Raw genomic sequence first — 14,859 nt, forward strand, 5'->3', positions numbered from 1 at the left:
GGCAGACTGATTTCATTCGTCTTCACCAAGCTTGTGAGGGCAGTTTGGCCAAAGTGAATCCTAGACATGTTGTCATATCCTCCTTGTCCTCCCTGAACACAACTTCTGGGCAAGAAAAGAGGATATCCTATGGAAATGAATGGTTGTGGAAAGTTTAAGCATTCTTGCTTATCATTGGTAAACAAATTAATAGAGACAAATGGAGTTACCCAGAGTTTCACCAGCTCTTTCTGTTTGTTAAAAACCGCAGCCAGACACCTTCTCCCACCAAGTGGTAAACACAGCAGCACCTGATGCCCTCTCCCCACTGGAGAGGAGTTTGGCTGCCAGTACTTTCACAGCTCCCTGACAATGCAGGAGGAGGATCTGCCAGAGCATGTAAGAGGCACACAAGAGAAATCTCTAAGTGGTACATTGTGTTATTTATGGCTGAAGAGCAAAGTGTATGTTTTGTTAAGAGCGGAAGCTCTGCAGAAGGAGTATGGGTGAAGTGTAGAGACGAACTCTCTGCCTTGCAGACCCAAGCAAGGGCTGACAACATGGTAATCACTGCTGGTAGAGCAAAGGACATGTGACTGAAGATGGAGCAGATCACCTTGGAGAGCACAATGCTGCTGTCTTGTGCACAGTCTGCCCAGGTTCCTCCAGTCCACTTCCTGCAACAGGGCTGTCAGCACTTGAGAGCAGGTTGTACAACAGGTTTCTGCTGTAATCAGATTTTCATTTGCCTCTTTGTACTGTGATCATGCTAAAGCATTCTGGAGAGCAAAGGAAAACCTCCTGGCAGCAGTAAGAGGGGACTACTGATGCTGGAAGGATGAGTAAACATGATTTTTCACCATTGATCTGGGCTGTTCAGAGCTGCCATTTCCCATTGCTTTCATTTCCCGTACATAGACGGGCTGAACTGGGAGGGTTGAGAAGGAATTTCCTCCAGGAAACATACAATGAACCCTTCTTTCCTCACGTATTTTTCAAATGCTATGATGTGATCCCTTCAAATCCTACTTTCATGGAGGATTTCTGCTTCTACCCCACAGCCAGCACTGTCTGTAAATGCAGACACATCCAACCACTGCACATGAGAGTCAGCCGACAGCTGGGGAAGGCAGGGGCCCAGGACTGGAAGTGCAGACTCCTGTGACTGATTTGGCTTTCCAGGTCTACTTTCTCTTGCCATATCCTCACCTTATTCAGATGCCACCCAGCAAAGGGGTTTCTTTTCTCATGCCATATCCGAAGCTTATAAAATGTACCCAGGTCAGGGAGCTCAATCTATAGACAGGGAAAGAAAAAGATACATTATACATTTCTATCAGTCAGCAAAGCATGCACACAAAGCACACTTATAACCATCTTTTAAGAGCCAAAGCAGAGAAGAGCCAAAAACTAATGTAAAATCCTTGTATTCTTTAAAAGTAATAAAAACTACTCTGCAAAGACAGCTTGATGCCTCTCTCTTCAGGAGAAGAGAACATTTAATTTGAAACCATACAGTTTTGATTGTGACAGCTCCTTGAAACCACTCCCTCCAATAAGAACTAAGGCCACTTCTCAGGCTTCAGCTCTTCCAAGTAGGGTCTGCAAAGCACACCCATGGTTCCTCCAGAAAATGTCTATGTCTGCTTGTACAAGAAGAGTAAATATTTTGGCTACATCCATGCGTTAAAATCCTTTTTTTCTCTTTTTTGCTCTGATTAGTCCACAGTTAACTTTTAAATGTATTTGTTCCTAAACACAAGAACCCACTGCCCAGCCTCCAATCTCAACATGCTTTTAAGTTCAGCCCTGAACGTTCTTGGAGGCTCGTGTCCAAGGAGACTGAAGACCAGTACACAAAGGAAAGATCACTGTTAATTCTCCTCTAAATAGCTAATGATCACTTAAGCACTGGAGGCATGGCCTAAGTGGGGGAGGAATGGTCTGTAATGTGAATGCGGCTGTGGCTGAGTGGAATACTATCTGCTTCAGGAGCCACAGAGGAGATGTGGTACTTAGCACCACGGTGACTTGAAATCATCACCTCCTGAGCACCCAGGAACACCAGCCTAAGACCTGTTTTTAGAAGACAAGCCATATCCATAGGTGGGGAAATCATTTGCATCGCTACCGGACTGAAGAACTTCACCTCCATTTCAGAAGTATCTACTGAGGTAAAGATCTCATTTTCTGTGAAGGGTCAAAGCTAACGCCCTGGAAAACAATACCAAGCCAAATTTACCACTTGCACAACTTTCATACCATGAACTTGTCTGTCTGTCCAGTTTCAAAGTTGTCTGAATTGTTGTCCAGCTTCATCTCATCTGACTTCCCTTTGTCTCCATAAATCTGAAAGAAGATTGTGGCATCTGTCCCTGCATTCTTAATGTCACTTGTCCAGATCCACAAAGACCAGGGATTTTCTACAAAGAAAGGTTCAAGATATTTTGTTTAAAAAGAGATTTTAAAGGTATCCTTGTAAAAAAAACCTCATAATTCTCATTCTTTTCACTGTGTGGTAGATAGGACAGGATGATATGAAAGAAGATCAGGACATTTTATCCTTTTCTGCACAAACATAGTCAGCTGCTGCATGACATACCAGAATGCAATTGCCCAGAAATGTAATTCTGTGTTTTCCTTTACTATAAAAAGGTAACACCCATGAATCACCACTTTTCAGGTGAACCACATTCTTCTACATTGTACGTTATGGACAGGGTAGTCCAAAGGTGTGCTCTGTCTCTGCAGTTTCCATATACTTCACCAACACCTACAGCTCAAAGTTCCATTTTAAAGACCATTTTAAAGCCAGGGAAATACTGCCAACTTTCTTTACATTAATGAGTAAGAGTCTCCAGGTACTTGTGCATTTTGAAATGCAGCTCCAGGTAGCTTCTACAACCTGCTCCAGATGACCTGTATCTGGAATAAGGAGGAGAATGGATACAGCCACATGCCACTTCATCCTGAGCTAATGAGCCTTCCTGAGACTGGACCAATTACCTCACATATGCTTTTGGCAGAGCAAGCTGGCTTGGAGCCCATTTCAGTATCCCTGGCCAGGCTGCATTACATGGGACAAACATGCTCACAGCAATGTAAAGATATTTTTCAAGTTTTAAAACTATTTAAATGCCTAAATCCCACCTGACTTCAGTTAGCACTTGTGTTACTCTGACATGTGCAAAGGATGTGGCAAAGCTGCAAAATTTTTATCTTCCTAAAGTCCTCACCCAACATTTTAACTGCAAGAGGAGTCCACCTGCAGCACCTTCACATTGGTTTTCATACCGGAGGATGGTTGCATATAAAAACGTGACTTTGATTCCTCTAAAGAGCCCCCTCATCTGCATTCTTTTTTGATAATAACGTGTTTCTCTTCTGCAGGCCTTGCAGCACACACAGGAGAGAGGACAGGCTTCTTTCCGGACTCAGACATCAGCTGAATTATTAACAAATCTTAATGAAAGAATTGCTAACCCTTTCAGTATGCCCCAGCCCACATGAGCACAGCTTGACCTTCAGAGCCCAGAACAGAACATAAAAATATGATGACATGCATATAAATTAGACTTTTACTGATCTACTCAGCGTTTGGCTGTAAAAAAAGAGGCAACAGATTCTCAGAAAAAAAAGGAAAAAAGAAGGGAATAGAGAGTACTCTTTTGGGAAAAGTTTTGTCTCTGTTGTAAAATGATGCAAAATGTTCATGGTCATTCCTTTCTGAAAAGCATCAGCAGGTTTTATCTGAGCTAAGGTAAGTTTGTATGTGGTGTGTGATAGAGCAGCCTGCTCTCCCTGGGGAAAACAGCAAGGGCAACTCAGACACCAGAGACTTCTCTCATCTGTCTGGTTTGCCCTCCCTGACCTCTTGCTGAAGAAAAGGAGGAGTGATGCAATGCAGGGAGGGAGAAAAGGGAGCCTGTATCAGGATTAAATGCTGATAGAGTGCTGTGAAGGAGAAACCACACAGGGAGAAACATGGGTGAACTAGGTCTGCAGCTGCCAGAGGAGACCAGGCACTACCCATCATCATCCTCCCAAGGCTCACTGGGCATATTCCCCTGTTTTCCATCCCTTCACATCCAGAGATCCGGGCAACTTGGAGATTCTCCAGCACAGAGCAAACATTCCTCAGGGCACAAACAGCAGGCAGGGCTAGACTTGACACAACAGCTTCCAGGATAACAGTCAAAATCTAGGTGGACCTGCTTTGACTGGGAGGTTGGATTAGATGATCTCTAAACATCCCTTCCAACCCCTACCATTCTATGATTCTATGATGATTCTGTGACAAAGGGAAGGGGAAAATAAAGACAAACTGAGAATAAGCTACATATGGAGCTGCAATCTTCTGGGGGAATAGCTTGCAAACGCTATACAGGGAGCCATTTCACCATGGATACCCAAAGTGAGGTTGAACCAAGCTTTGATCAGCTCTACAGAAAGGGACAGTCCTGTATGCAAGGGGAGATAGGCAAGATGACATAATAGGTCTTTTCTAACTCCAAGTCTTACGCTTCTATAATCTGGCAGCTAAAGGTCACAGATTTCTCAAGGCTAATGCTCTCTGTCTATCTCCTGCACTGCGGCTGCAGGGGAATTAGCCTGTCAATAACAATCAGAGCTGATAATAGAGGGTTAAAGGTTGCAGATGCTTTAGTTAAATGGACAGAGTCAGAGCTGCAATGTGGTTAGAACACTGACTAACATTTAGATAAAGCTTATTTAAATGAACTTCTGTTTAAGCAGGAGTCCACTCACAGCAGTTGGATTAAACTCTATCTATTTATTATCCTAATTAAAACCCTGCTTATAGACGTGCGCTGGCACAGGCGAGACGGCAGGGATCTGTTTAGCTTGGTGCAAAACCAGCCAGCAAGGCATGGTACTGGAGCCCTGTGTGCATGGATGAACATGCCAGTTTGCTGGCCTACATGATTAGAACCTCCCAGAACAGAGCAGTGCCTCCCTGCAAACATATGCCATTGCATCCCCCTAGAGAAAAGGCTTCAAACACAGTGCTTCTGTGCTTCAGGAGGCATGTTTGGCAGCTGGGCAGGGCTAAAAACTGTTTTTTCTCTAACACCAAGCGTGAAAATTTTAAGTTAGTGGGAAGAGTTTTGTTTGCCTTCCTGTTTTCCCCCAAGTTTGTCTTTTTATTACATTTTTGTTTCTATTTGAAATGGGAAAACTTCGCTTCTGTAGTGATTAGAAATGTAGCCTGGCTTGCAAAGGTGAGATGGTGGCTGGTGCAGCCCTAAGCCCAGTGAATCTAGGAAGGCTGACAGGTCCAATTTCTTCCCTTAAAGAAAAAAAAGTACAATTCTTCAAAATATTTTAAAAGTTTCATAGAATAATAGAATGGTAGGGGTTGGAAGGGACCTTTAGAGATCATCTAGTCCAACCCCCCTGCAGAAGCAGGGTCACCTAGATCAGGTCGCATAGGAACATGTCCAGCCAGGTCTTCAAGACCTCCAAGGAAGGAGACTCCACAGCCCCTCTGGGCAGCCTGTGCCAGGGCTCCCTCACCTCACAGTGAAATCTGAGTTTTTTCTCATGTCTAAGTGGAACTTTTTGTGTTCCAGCTTCATCCCATCACCCCTTGTCCTGTTGCTGGCTACTATAGAAAAAAGGGATGTCCCAACCTCCTGACACCCACTCTTTAGATACTTATAAATGTTAATAAGATCTCCTCTCAATCTCCTCTTCTCCAGACTAAACAGCCCCAGGTCCCACAGCCTCTCCTCGTATGAAAGATGTTCCAGTCCCCCGAAACATCTTTCATTTTAAAACTCCCCAAACCTGAAACTCATACAGGACTCAATTCACTTGAGTCTCTACTTGACCATGGGTCTGCAGATGGCAGATGGGTCCAGTTGTGTGTGGGAGTCACAGGAGGTTCCTGGGCCTCTGGTACCTACTTTTCATTCTTCTCTGGCGCAGGGAGACCATTTCGTAGAGCTCTCGTTCTATGAGACCATCTCCTTCATCTTCATCCAGCCATTTCCCACAAGGGAAGGTTTGCTCAATGCCAGTGAATGGGCAATAAACCACCACCTAGGAAAAGAGACTGGGAAGGTGAGTTTGAGTATTATCAGCAGCCCACGGGACTTTGGTACTGAAAACCTGAGTAACTGAAGCAAAGAGAGAGCTGGATATCTTGGTTTTCCTCTCAAAATCAGGTTTTCTGAACAGCACGAACTGGGCTGGTTGCACAGTTTGGAGTACAGCTAGGATCCATCTGTCCCGTTGTTCCCACTTTTCCGGATATACATCAAAATGGGTAAAACAACACGAGGGGAAGGGCATGGGAACAGGCAGTGTGGCTGCAGGAGTCAGCATCAGGTGAGTGTGCAGCACATGCCCTGCACCACACTAGTGCATAGTAGGGTTTTGCAGGAAACACAAGGTATGGGAAGCTTTTCAACACATCCTAAGCTGATTTTGCTTTACAGGAAAACTGCACTTCCTCCCAGACTTGGAGTAGGTGGCTGCCTCCCTCCCCACCTTTCCATTAGCTCCTGATGATCTCGTACATGACCTCACACCATGCATTGCTCCATTACCTCTCAGTAACAGCTGTAGTCAGACCTCTTTCTTTCTTTCTGAACTCCAAAGCAGCATCTAAAAACTTCAAGAAGCCTGACTGCAGATGATAACTTTGAAATGCTCAACACAATCCAAGAGTGTGTTTCTGTCTGGTCCCTTGAGTGAACATCTGAAGGTGCTTTTGGAGCTGAACAAACAATAATCTCTATCTTTGTGACTGCAAAGGGGCAATCAACCCAATTAGCGAGCGATTGACTTATGCATCTAATGTGCCTCTGAGGCAATCAGCTACTACCATGCATTATGTATAATATTGACTTGTTAAAAGGGGAATATTGTAATCCAAATAAAAGACTGCTTTTTTTTTCCCCCTTTTAAACTGTATTTGGTTGTTGGAATCAGGTTATGATTAGAAGATAAGCTGATAGCTACCTTCAGACAGACAGCTTTGTCTCACCTTCTCACAGAACCAGCCAGAGCTCACGCCGCAGTTATCGTGTCCAATAGTGACTCTGCTGAGGGGACTGAGAAGAGCAGCTATCTCCACATTAAAGAGATCTGTCCTGGCACGCTCAAATTCACCTCCTTCCAAGAAAATCTTCCCACTGTTCTTTAAACCTTTGGAACCGTGGAGGATTACGTGGATCTTGGAGTTTGTGCCAGCTCCTCTGATATCTCCTGTCACTACAGCAACATTGTACACAATACCTGCAGGAGTCAGGAATTTGGTTAGGAAGAAGGGCCAAAAAGAATGGACGGGCAACTAAATCACTTGATTTTGAGCAAGTACTGAACATGTCAGAGGATGCTGAGAAGATGTTGCTTCAAACAGTGGTGGCAAAATCTGTAGCATCACAAAAGTCTGAAAATTGGGGGTCGGCAGTCTATAACGCAGCAGGACCTTCACTGTCACTGCAAGAGCCCAAAGTTCTCAGCAAAACAAGGCTTGGGAGAGGGATTAACTCAGCTGGAAGAAAGAAAAATAACTTCACCAATCACTCTAAATGCATAAAAGATGGCTTTTGCTTTTAATTCCTAGCTCTTAACTGTTAGTCAAAGAAAGATAACACCTCTTCCTTACTTCTCAGAGAGCCTGTTGATTGATGTATCTTATACCTGTGTCATCGCATTAAATTAAGAAGCATCTCTGTAACTACAACAGAATTTTAGGGAGTATGTATAAAATAGTTGGGGACCAACGTTAAGTTCTTCCTTTGTTTATATCACCCAGAAATTTCAACAGCGACTTCAGAAAAAAAGTAGAATCATAGAACTCACTCTCTTCTAAACAATTCTCTCTTTGAAGGTAATGTTAGAAATTGAATTCAAGCATGTTTTACTGTGCAAATATCTTCAACAAAACTCATAAATGAAAAAAAAATGCCGTCATAAGGGAAGCTTTCAGTAAATTAATTGCATTTTTTTCCCCTGATTTATTTCCCATTTTCCCAATTTTTCCAATGTCCATTCTGCAATCAGGACTCTGCACCCAACCCACTTTCCCCATGCTCATGCAGGGGGAAATACGAGGAATGCAGGCATTGAAGAGCATGCAATAAAGCAAAGAACAGCTGTTATGTACCTACTCAAAATGTTTACCTTCTCTGTAATGAATAAGCACAGGCAGGACACCACTCTAATAATCTTCTGCCTCATGGTAAGTTCTTTTATTAACTTTACGTTCAGACTTTGTTTAACAGAGACAGAACTTTTGGTTGTCTCTCCTCTAAGAGGAGATAAGATAATAAGATAAGGTAATAAGTCAATTTTAGGCTTCTTTGCTTTGCAGAAAGGTGAGTAGCTCTCCAGCCAAGAATTTGAAGCACAATATACACTACTGAGTGGCCAACTGGTGACTGTGGAAATTGCAATCCCCTTTCTGAAAGCTGGTGAGCAACTTGCTGAAGTACAAGTCAGATCTCTCATCCTCCTTAGCTTGGTGCATCAGGTGATAAGTTAACATGTAGGTCCTATGCAGCTTCACCAGTGAGATATGGAGGTGGGAAATGTGATGGTAGTTCAGGGACCTTTACACCAACCAGGCTCACACTAGCAGATAGTCCACTGCAGATCTCCCTAAGGGTAAAGCATTCCATCTTCTAACAAAAACATGGCTAGTAGAATTAATTAGACAGCTATTAATTAAGCCTTTGCATCTTTGCATTTCCCACCGTGGATTTGGATCATGACTTTACCTGTGGCTTCAGTGCCCCCAACAAGAATGTCCCTCTGGATTTTTCCATCATCTTCATCTAAAGCAAACCAGCGTCCAACTGGGAACTGATACTCACACTTATTGCCAATGTCTTCAATGATCACCTTAAGAGGAAAGAAAGAGCACTTTGCAAAATAATGTGGAAAAAGCAAAGGTGTTGAACAAGGCGGTGGCAGAAGAGCAGAAGCTTAACACACACGCTCCACTTGATATTCAACATATTCAATACTCAGGCAGATCCCTCTTCACTCCTTATTTAGTACTGATAGAATTTCAGACAATCAGCAAGTAAAAAACAGGCTTTTTTCTTTTCTTTTTTATCCAGTACAAGACCAGATGTCTCTGCTAGCAAGACCAGCTGGCTAGGCCTGTCTTCCTTCTCTCCAGAGCCTGTTTGCTGGCTACTCTGCTCCAGCAGCTGAATAGCAGCTCTTTGTTCTGCTATGGGAACAGACTGTCTTCCTTCTCTCCCAGTTTTAGAGCCCTATTTTAAAATATTACCAAGGAATTTCAGGACAAATCAAGACTATTGGATCAGCCTGTGTGACCTGGTAATATTGTGTTATCCCACTCAGTTTCTCCAGGATGGAACCATTGCAAAGCTGTGTAAGGACAGCATGAAGTCCTGTGGTAGGAAGAGTTACTAATTTGAAAGGATTTGGCTCTTGAATTTATCAAGGACATACTTTACTGAAACAAACCATGGAAGAATCTTTCCCTTTAAAACTAGATCAAGACAATGTTATCCACTTGGAATTTCTTACAGCTCTTACTGTGGCATTTCTTATCAGTATCTTCTGGGTTCCTGAAGCTTGCCGCAGAGTTGCGGCAGTATTTTAAACGAGGGAAGAGTGCTGAAGATTTTCAGCCAGAAAAGAAGAATCTACTCACCTGGATGTGAGTATATCTCAGAGAAAAAAACCCAAAACTAAAAATCACTACGAGGCGTAGAAAGTCCTTGCCACTTTTCTCTCAGCAAAACAAGAGAATCTGAAATCTGTCCTTTCTGACAGATTTGTGAAACCATTCTTTGTGAACCAGAGCTTCCCCTCCTGTCACTCATCCCACACTGTGCTGCTGCCTTTAGCATTATAGGTTCTTGCTGTACCTCTGCAGACACAGACATCAGTATCTGCCAGGGCTGGGATTGTCAGCAGGAGAGAGCAGTGCTGTGCTGGCGTGTTAGAAACCAGATTAAATGAGGTGCAGCAGAAACATCAATGCCCAGATACCCCTCTACCAGACGATCCTCTTTGGTTTCCTGTTAATATCTTTATTCACATAATTAGACATGAAAAACCAGCTCTGATTACAAGCCTTGCTAAAACCACAAGAAACATGAGAAGAACTTCTTCTGATGCTGAACAGGTGCACCAAGAGTGACAACAGTAGAATCCCAAAGTATTGGGGAACATTATAGAAGATCTACCAACAGTAGATCTCCAAGCTTCTAGTTGAACTCACAAGGGAAAAGTTGTCTTTTACTTAATCACAATCATCTCAGTGGCTCCTGTGGCAGAACATGGGATTAGTGTGTTGGCTGCAACTAGTCACTGCTTAAGCTTTGGGACTTCAGCAACCTAACCATTATGGAAGTGTGTCACGTAGACTTCATCTGTAATGTGAGAATAAGGCTCTTTGCTCTTTTCCTGTGGGTTTGTCCCTCTCTATTTATTACAGAGAGCACAACAGCTCTGTTTTTCATCTGTATATTTCATTGACAAACAACATAATTTTTAGTGCATCAAATGGTGATGGTGGAAAAGCACATGCTAATACTTGCATTTGTAATGTCTCAAACCACCCTGTTATCTGCGATTTACAAACCTGGGATCAGATCTTTAGTGGATTGAAGTCAGCTGTGTTAAACTACACCAGTAGATAAAAGAATATAAGATTAGAAGAAAGAGTCATAGGTTTCTCCTCTTAGACTATTCCTTCAACCATTTCACTAAAAGCTGCAATACCTTCATGTCTTACAGTAGGAGATTAAAATGAGGAGGAAGGTGGAAGAAAGAGATCTTTATGGCAGGTATATCTGTTTTGCTGTGCCAATGATAAATCACTTAAATTTGGCCAAGCTATAAGCCTTTGCAAATTTCCAATGTGAATGGACTTTGATATTTCTTAGACTCTGGTATCTTCATCATCTTTGTAATGAGCTAAGTCAACAGAGTGTGAGGAGGCTTGGAGGCTTTGTCTTGGAGAATTCCCTCTCATCTGTCAAAGTAACTGCAGTGACTAAAACAGGAGAAATATTATTAGAGCAGGCAACTCTTAACATCTGGATTTTTCCCACTGCCACAAAATTGCCTGAGATGCTTGACAATTTACCCCAAGTCAGAGTGTCCTTCATTTTTTAACTACCTAATTTGAATCTGCTGCGCTTGATCTAGCTGCACAATGTTGGTATGCACCAGGGTGCTGCAAACTCTTCATCAGCCCCCCTTTGCTCTGCAGAAAAAGTAAGTGCTGGAAAAGATACTTCTGGGAAGGAGAAAACTTGATTTATGCCTTTCTCAGTAACCAGGAGCCTGCATGACTAGCAAACATCCTTGCATTTCTTGGAATCAGACTACCGAGAGAGTGAGAGATTTTGATCCCACAACACTTTTATGAACACACCTCAAAAGTAACTAACCTTTGAGAGGAACCAGCCAGCAGAGCCTCCCTTGTTATTATGCCCTATATTAATTTTCCTTAACCTTCCCAGATTCGGAGCATCGAGTGTGAACTTGTCCTCTGCTCCCTTTTCAAAGTTGTCCTTGTCATTGTCCAGTTTCCTCACACCTGAGAAAAAAATGAATAGAGAAAAGCCAAGAAGGAAAGAGTTACTGGCACGTGTGTGTTTGTAGGAGAAGAAATGCTTAGGAATGTCATCACTGACCGAATCAAATATTCTCCAGGTGTGAGCTCTCTGCCACCAGGATTCAAGGTAAAGGCAGAGGACTTTATTTTCTAATTAAAAGTTACCTTTCCTTGAGCACACGAAAGACTGGGATTTCCATTCTAATGTCACAGTCACAGTTGCAGCTCTCAGTTTTCAGATAAGTATATCCAGATGGCTCTTGCATATTTTTTCCCCATACTACCACATTTCTCTTTATTTTTAATGTCTTTTAACATCTCCAAACTGTTTAAAAAAGGCTTTGGCCACAAGCTGCAGATTTGGACATTTCAGGACATGGGATTCATTGCTGTATCACACAGGAGGGATTAATTTTGATATTAGGACCCAACCAGGGCTATTGGCTTTTCCTGATCTGACAGGAGCTTGCCTTTATGAAAAGTATTAAAGTGTTGGCCTCATTTTCAACCAATGCTGTTCCTGGGTGAGTGATGCTGCAAGTGGGATTGAACCTGCCCAAGGCACCAAGGTGTCAGAGAGCAATTCATCCCACTTACCTTAGAAGATGAATCATTTTCTAGGAGTGTTATTTCTCTGTGTAGATATGACAGAGTGCCTGGTCAACAAGCTTAGATTTAGACTCTCACTTTCAGATGTCTCCAGTGAGATCAGATCAATTCCCTTGTAAAAGTCTGGGGAATTAATCAAGGATGAGACGTATTCACTAGATTTCATAATCTGTTCAAGGACATGTGGCAGATATCACGTTATTTTTTTCTTGAATTTGACAGGATAGGTGCAGTATAGAAGATATAGAACATTTGCTTTCTGGGTCTCCAGGATTTCCTTCCCATTCTTCTCTATGACATGACTCAGGAAGTTTGTGTTAGGCACAAGTTTTAGTATTGTTCCATTAAAAATGTGCTTTAAAATTTAAATTCTAGTTCTTAGACCAATGTTGTAGCACAATGTACATTTAGTTGATTTAAAACTAGCTAACAGAAGCCTTGGTAAGATTACCTTTCTAAATGGCCAGGGAAGACTCAATCACAACATGTATCACACTCAAAGGACAGCATTATCCAGGGCCATGGAAGATTGGACATGTAGCTCTCGCTACTTACACTAAGTACACATTTGGTTTGGATGCCTCAGTGGACTGGCATTTACTGCACTACTTTCTGATGCTTTTTTTTCCCAGGGTTTGTTTTTTTTCAGTGGTAGGTAACTTCAGTCATGCTCACAACCCAGCTATGACTGCTGCTCTGCAGGGGCAGCTTCCAGAAGCTGTGGATGTGAGAAACCCCAGAGCTAACAACGCCATTTGTTGTGCCTTTCACACAGACAAATTATTCTGCATTTGCCAGATTGCTGCTGTGTGTTGTTCAGATTGCAGGCCTGCAGAGCAGGAAGAAATATTTTAGGAAATGATTTGCATTTGAATACCTGTGTCTCCTTTCTCACCGAAGATATTAATGAAGACATCCGCATCTGTTCCACTGCCACTAACTTCACCAGTAAAAACTCGGACCACGTATTTGTTGACTGCAAGGAGAGAGGCAGAAATCTCAATACATTAATCACTCAATGGTTTGATACAAAATATAACAATACAAACCAATTCTGTGCTGATGTTATCTTGAAAGCATGTCTAAGCCATGGCTCCTGGTAGACTGACCCTCTCCTCCACAAGAAGAGTAAAATCCATAGGCAGAGCTCTGATGCTTCATACTCGTCACCCAGGGCAACAGGATCAGATCACTGAGTTCCAAGAAGGCCAAGGGCACCCTGGCTTTTAGAATTAGTGTGGCCAGCAGGACTAGGGCAGTGATTGTCCCCTGTGCTGGGCCCTGGTGAAGCTGCAGCTCCAGGGCTGTGTTCAGTGTTGGGCCCCTCACTCACTGCCACAGGGACACTGAGGGGCTGCAGCGTGGCCAGAGCCGGGCACAGAGCTGGGGAAGGGGCTGGAGCACAAGGGTGCTGGGGAGCAGCTGAGTGAATGGGGGTGTTCATATGTTCCCTCAGAAGAGAAGGCTGAGGGGCCATATGATCACTCTTTGCAACTCCCTGACAGAAGGTTGTAGTGAGGTAGGGGTTGGTCTCTGCTCCTGAGTAAGAAAAGATAGGACAAGAGGAAACAGCCTCAGGTTGCCCCAGGGGAGATTTAGACTGGAGATTAGGAAGAACTTCTTACCTGACAGAGTTGTCAGCCCCTGTGCCAGGCTGCCCAGGGAGGTTGTGGGTTCCCCATCCTTGCAAGCATTGCAAAGCTATGTAGCTGAGATGCTGAGGGACGTGGGTTAGTGGTGGCCTTGGCACTCTGAGGTGAGTGGTTGAACTTGACTGTTTTAAAAGTCCTTCCCAACCAAAATGACTTTATGATTCTATGATTCTTGGCCTTGCTATTGAAAGTTTAAATACATGAGAAGAAAATTTTGATGTTGATACATGGCCATTAAATGAACTGGGACCTACACACCAGGCTTGCTTTTCTAAAATATCAATGAGTTACAGAGCCAGCCATCTGCCCAAGCTCAGATGTGACCCCTCTGGTATGAAAGTTATCTGGGAGCTATTTTTGCAGCTTAGCTTATATTAAGCCTGGCTGGTGACAACAAGTATTTTGGGGAAAGGTCAACTGAACTGCACGGAAACAAAAATTTGATGATGCTACTCTGTCTACTGCACTACTCTACTCAGTTTAAAGAAACAAACAAAAGCCCTAGTCCTTTCTATTTAATGAAAAAACAAGAGTAAAGACCAAGACCTGTGACACCGAAGCTACAGGATGTGTGGCACCAAGCCATGCAAAAAATCACATGGGCAAACATCATCATGAACACTTCACACATATCACATCAATAAGTTTGAGAAGAAAGTTACTCAGAAAGATCAGAATGAGACTAACTTGGCTCCAAAGGACATCTCAGCTTCTTCTGAAACAATGGGAAAACTCCTGTGTCCCTCAATGTGACTATGTGGGGCAAACACAGCCATCTTTCAAAATCTGACACCAAAGTCTGTCAGATTATTTTGTTTCTCCAAGCAAACTCAGACATGATAGACATCTAGTTGCATATCATGTGTGCAGAGCTAGTGCTGGAGACACGAAACAGAACTGATAATGATTACTGCAAAACCTGGTACTGAACAGTAAGTGATGTCGTATATGCCCTCAACAAAGTATTTGTTATACTCCGTATTACAGAGCACTGATATTGAAACCTCTGTGCTACATCTTATGTATGTGCTACATACACTA

The 14,859-nt window shown here is 43.0% G+C and overlaps 1 protein-coding gene across 1 annotated transcript in view; it reads right to left on the reverse strand.

The window, feature by feature from the left end:
* The window catches only part of LOXHD1 (lipoxygenase homology PLAT domains 1), a 153,605-nt gene that overhangs the window by 96,340 nt on the left and 42,406 nt on the right, over positions 1 to 14,859 (reverse strand). Inside the window, exons 5-11 of the mRNA XM_062018863.1 lie at positions 13,044 to 13,142; positions 11,391 to 11,539; positions 8,730 to 8,853; positions 6,992 to 7,242; positions 5,907 to 6,042; positions 2,242 to 2,402; positions 1,189 to 1,275 (exon numbers count right to left, since the gene is read on the reverse strand). Of these exons, the coding sequence (XP_061874847.1) occupies positions 1,189 to 1,275; positions 2,242 to 2,402; positions 5,907 to 6,042; positions 6,992 to 7,242; positions 8,730 to 8,853; positions 11,391 to 11,539; positions 13,044 to 13,142 (1,007 nt within the window). The remainder of the gene's footprint in view (positions 1 to 1,188; positions 1,276 to 2,241; positions 2,403 to 5,906; positions 6,043 to 6,991; positions 7,243 to 8,729; positions 8,854 to 11,390; positions 11,540 to 13,043; positions 13,143 to 14,859) is intronic.

This window comes from Colius striatus, chromosome Z (assembly GCF_028858725.1).
Source record: "Colius striatus isolate bColStr4 chromosome Z, bColStr4.1.hap1, whole genome shotgun sequence".
Classification (NCBI taxonomy): domain Eukaryota; kingdom Metazoa; phylum Chordata; class Aves; order Coliiformes; family Coliidae; genus Colius; species Colius striatus.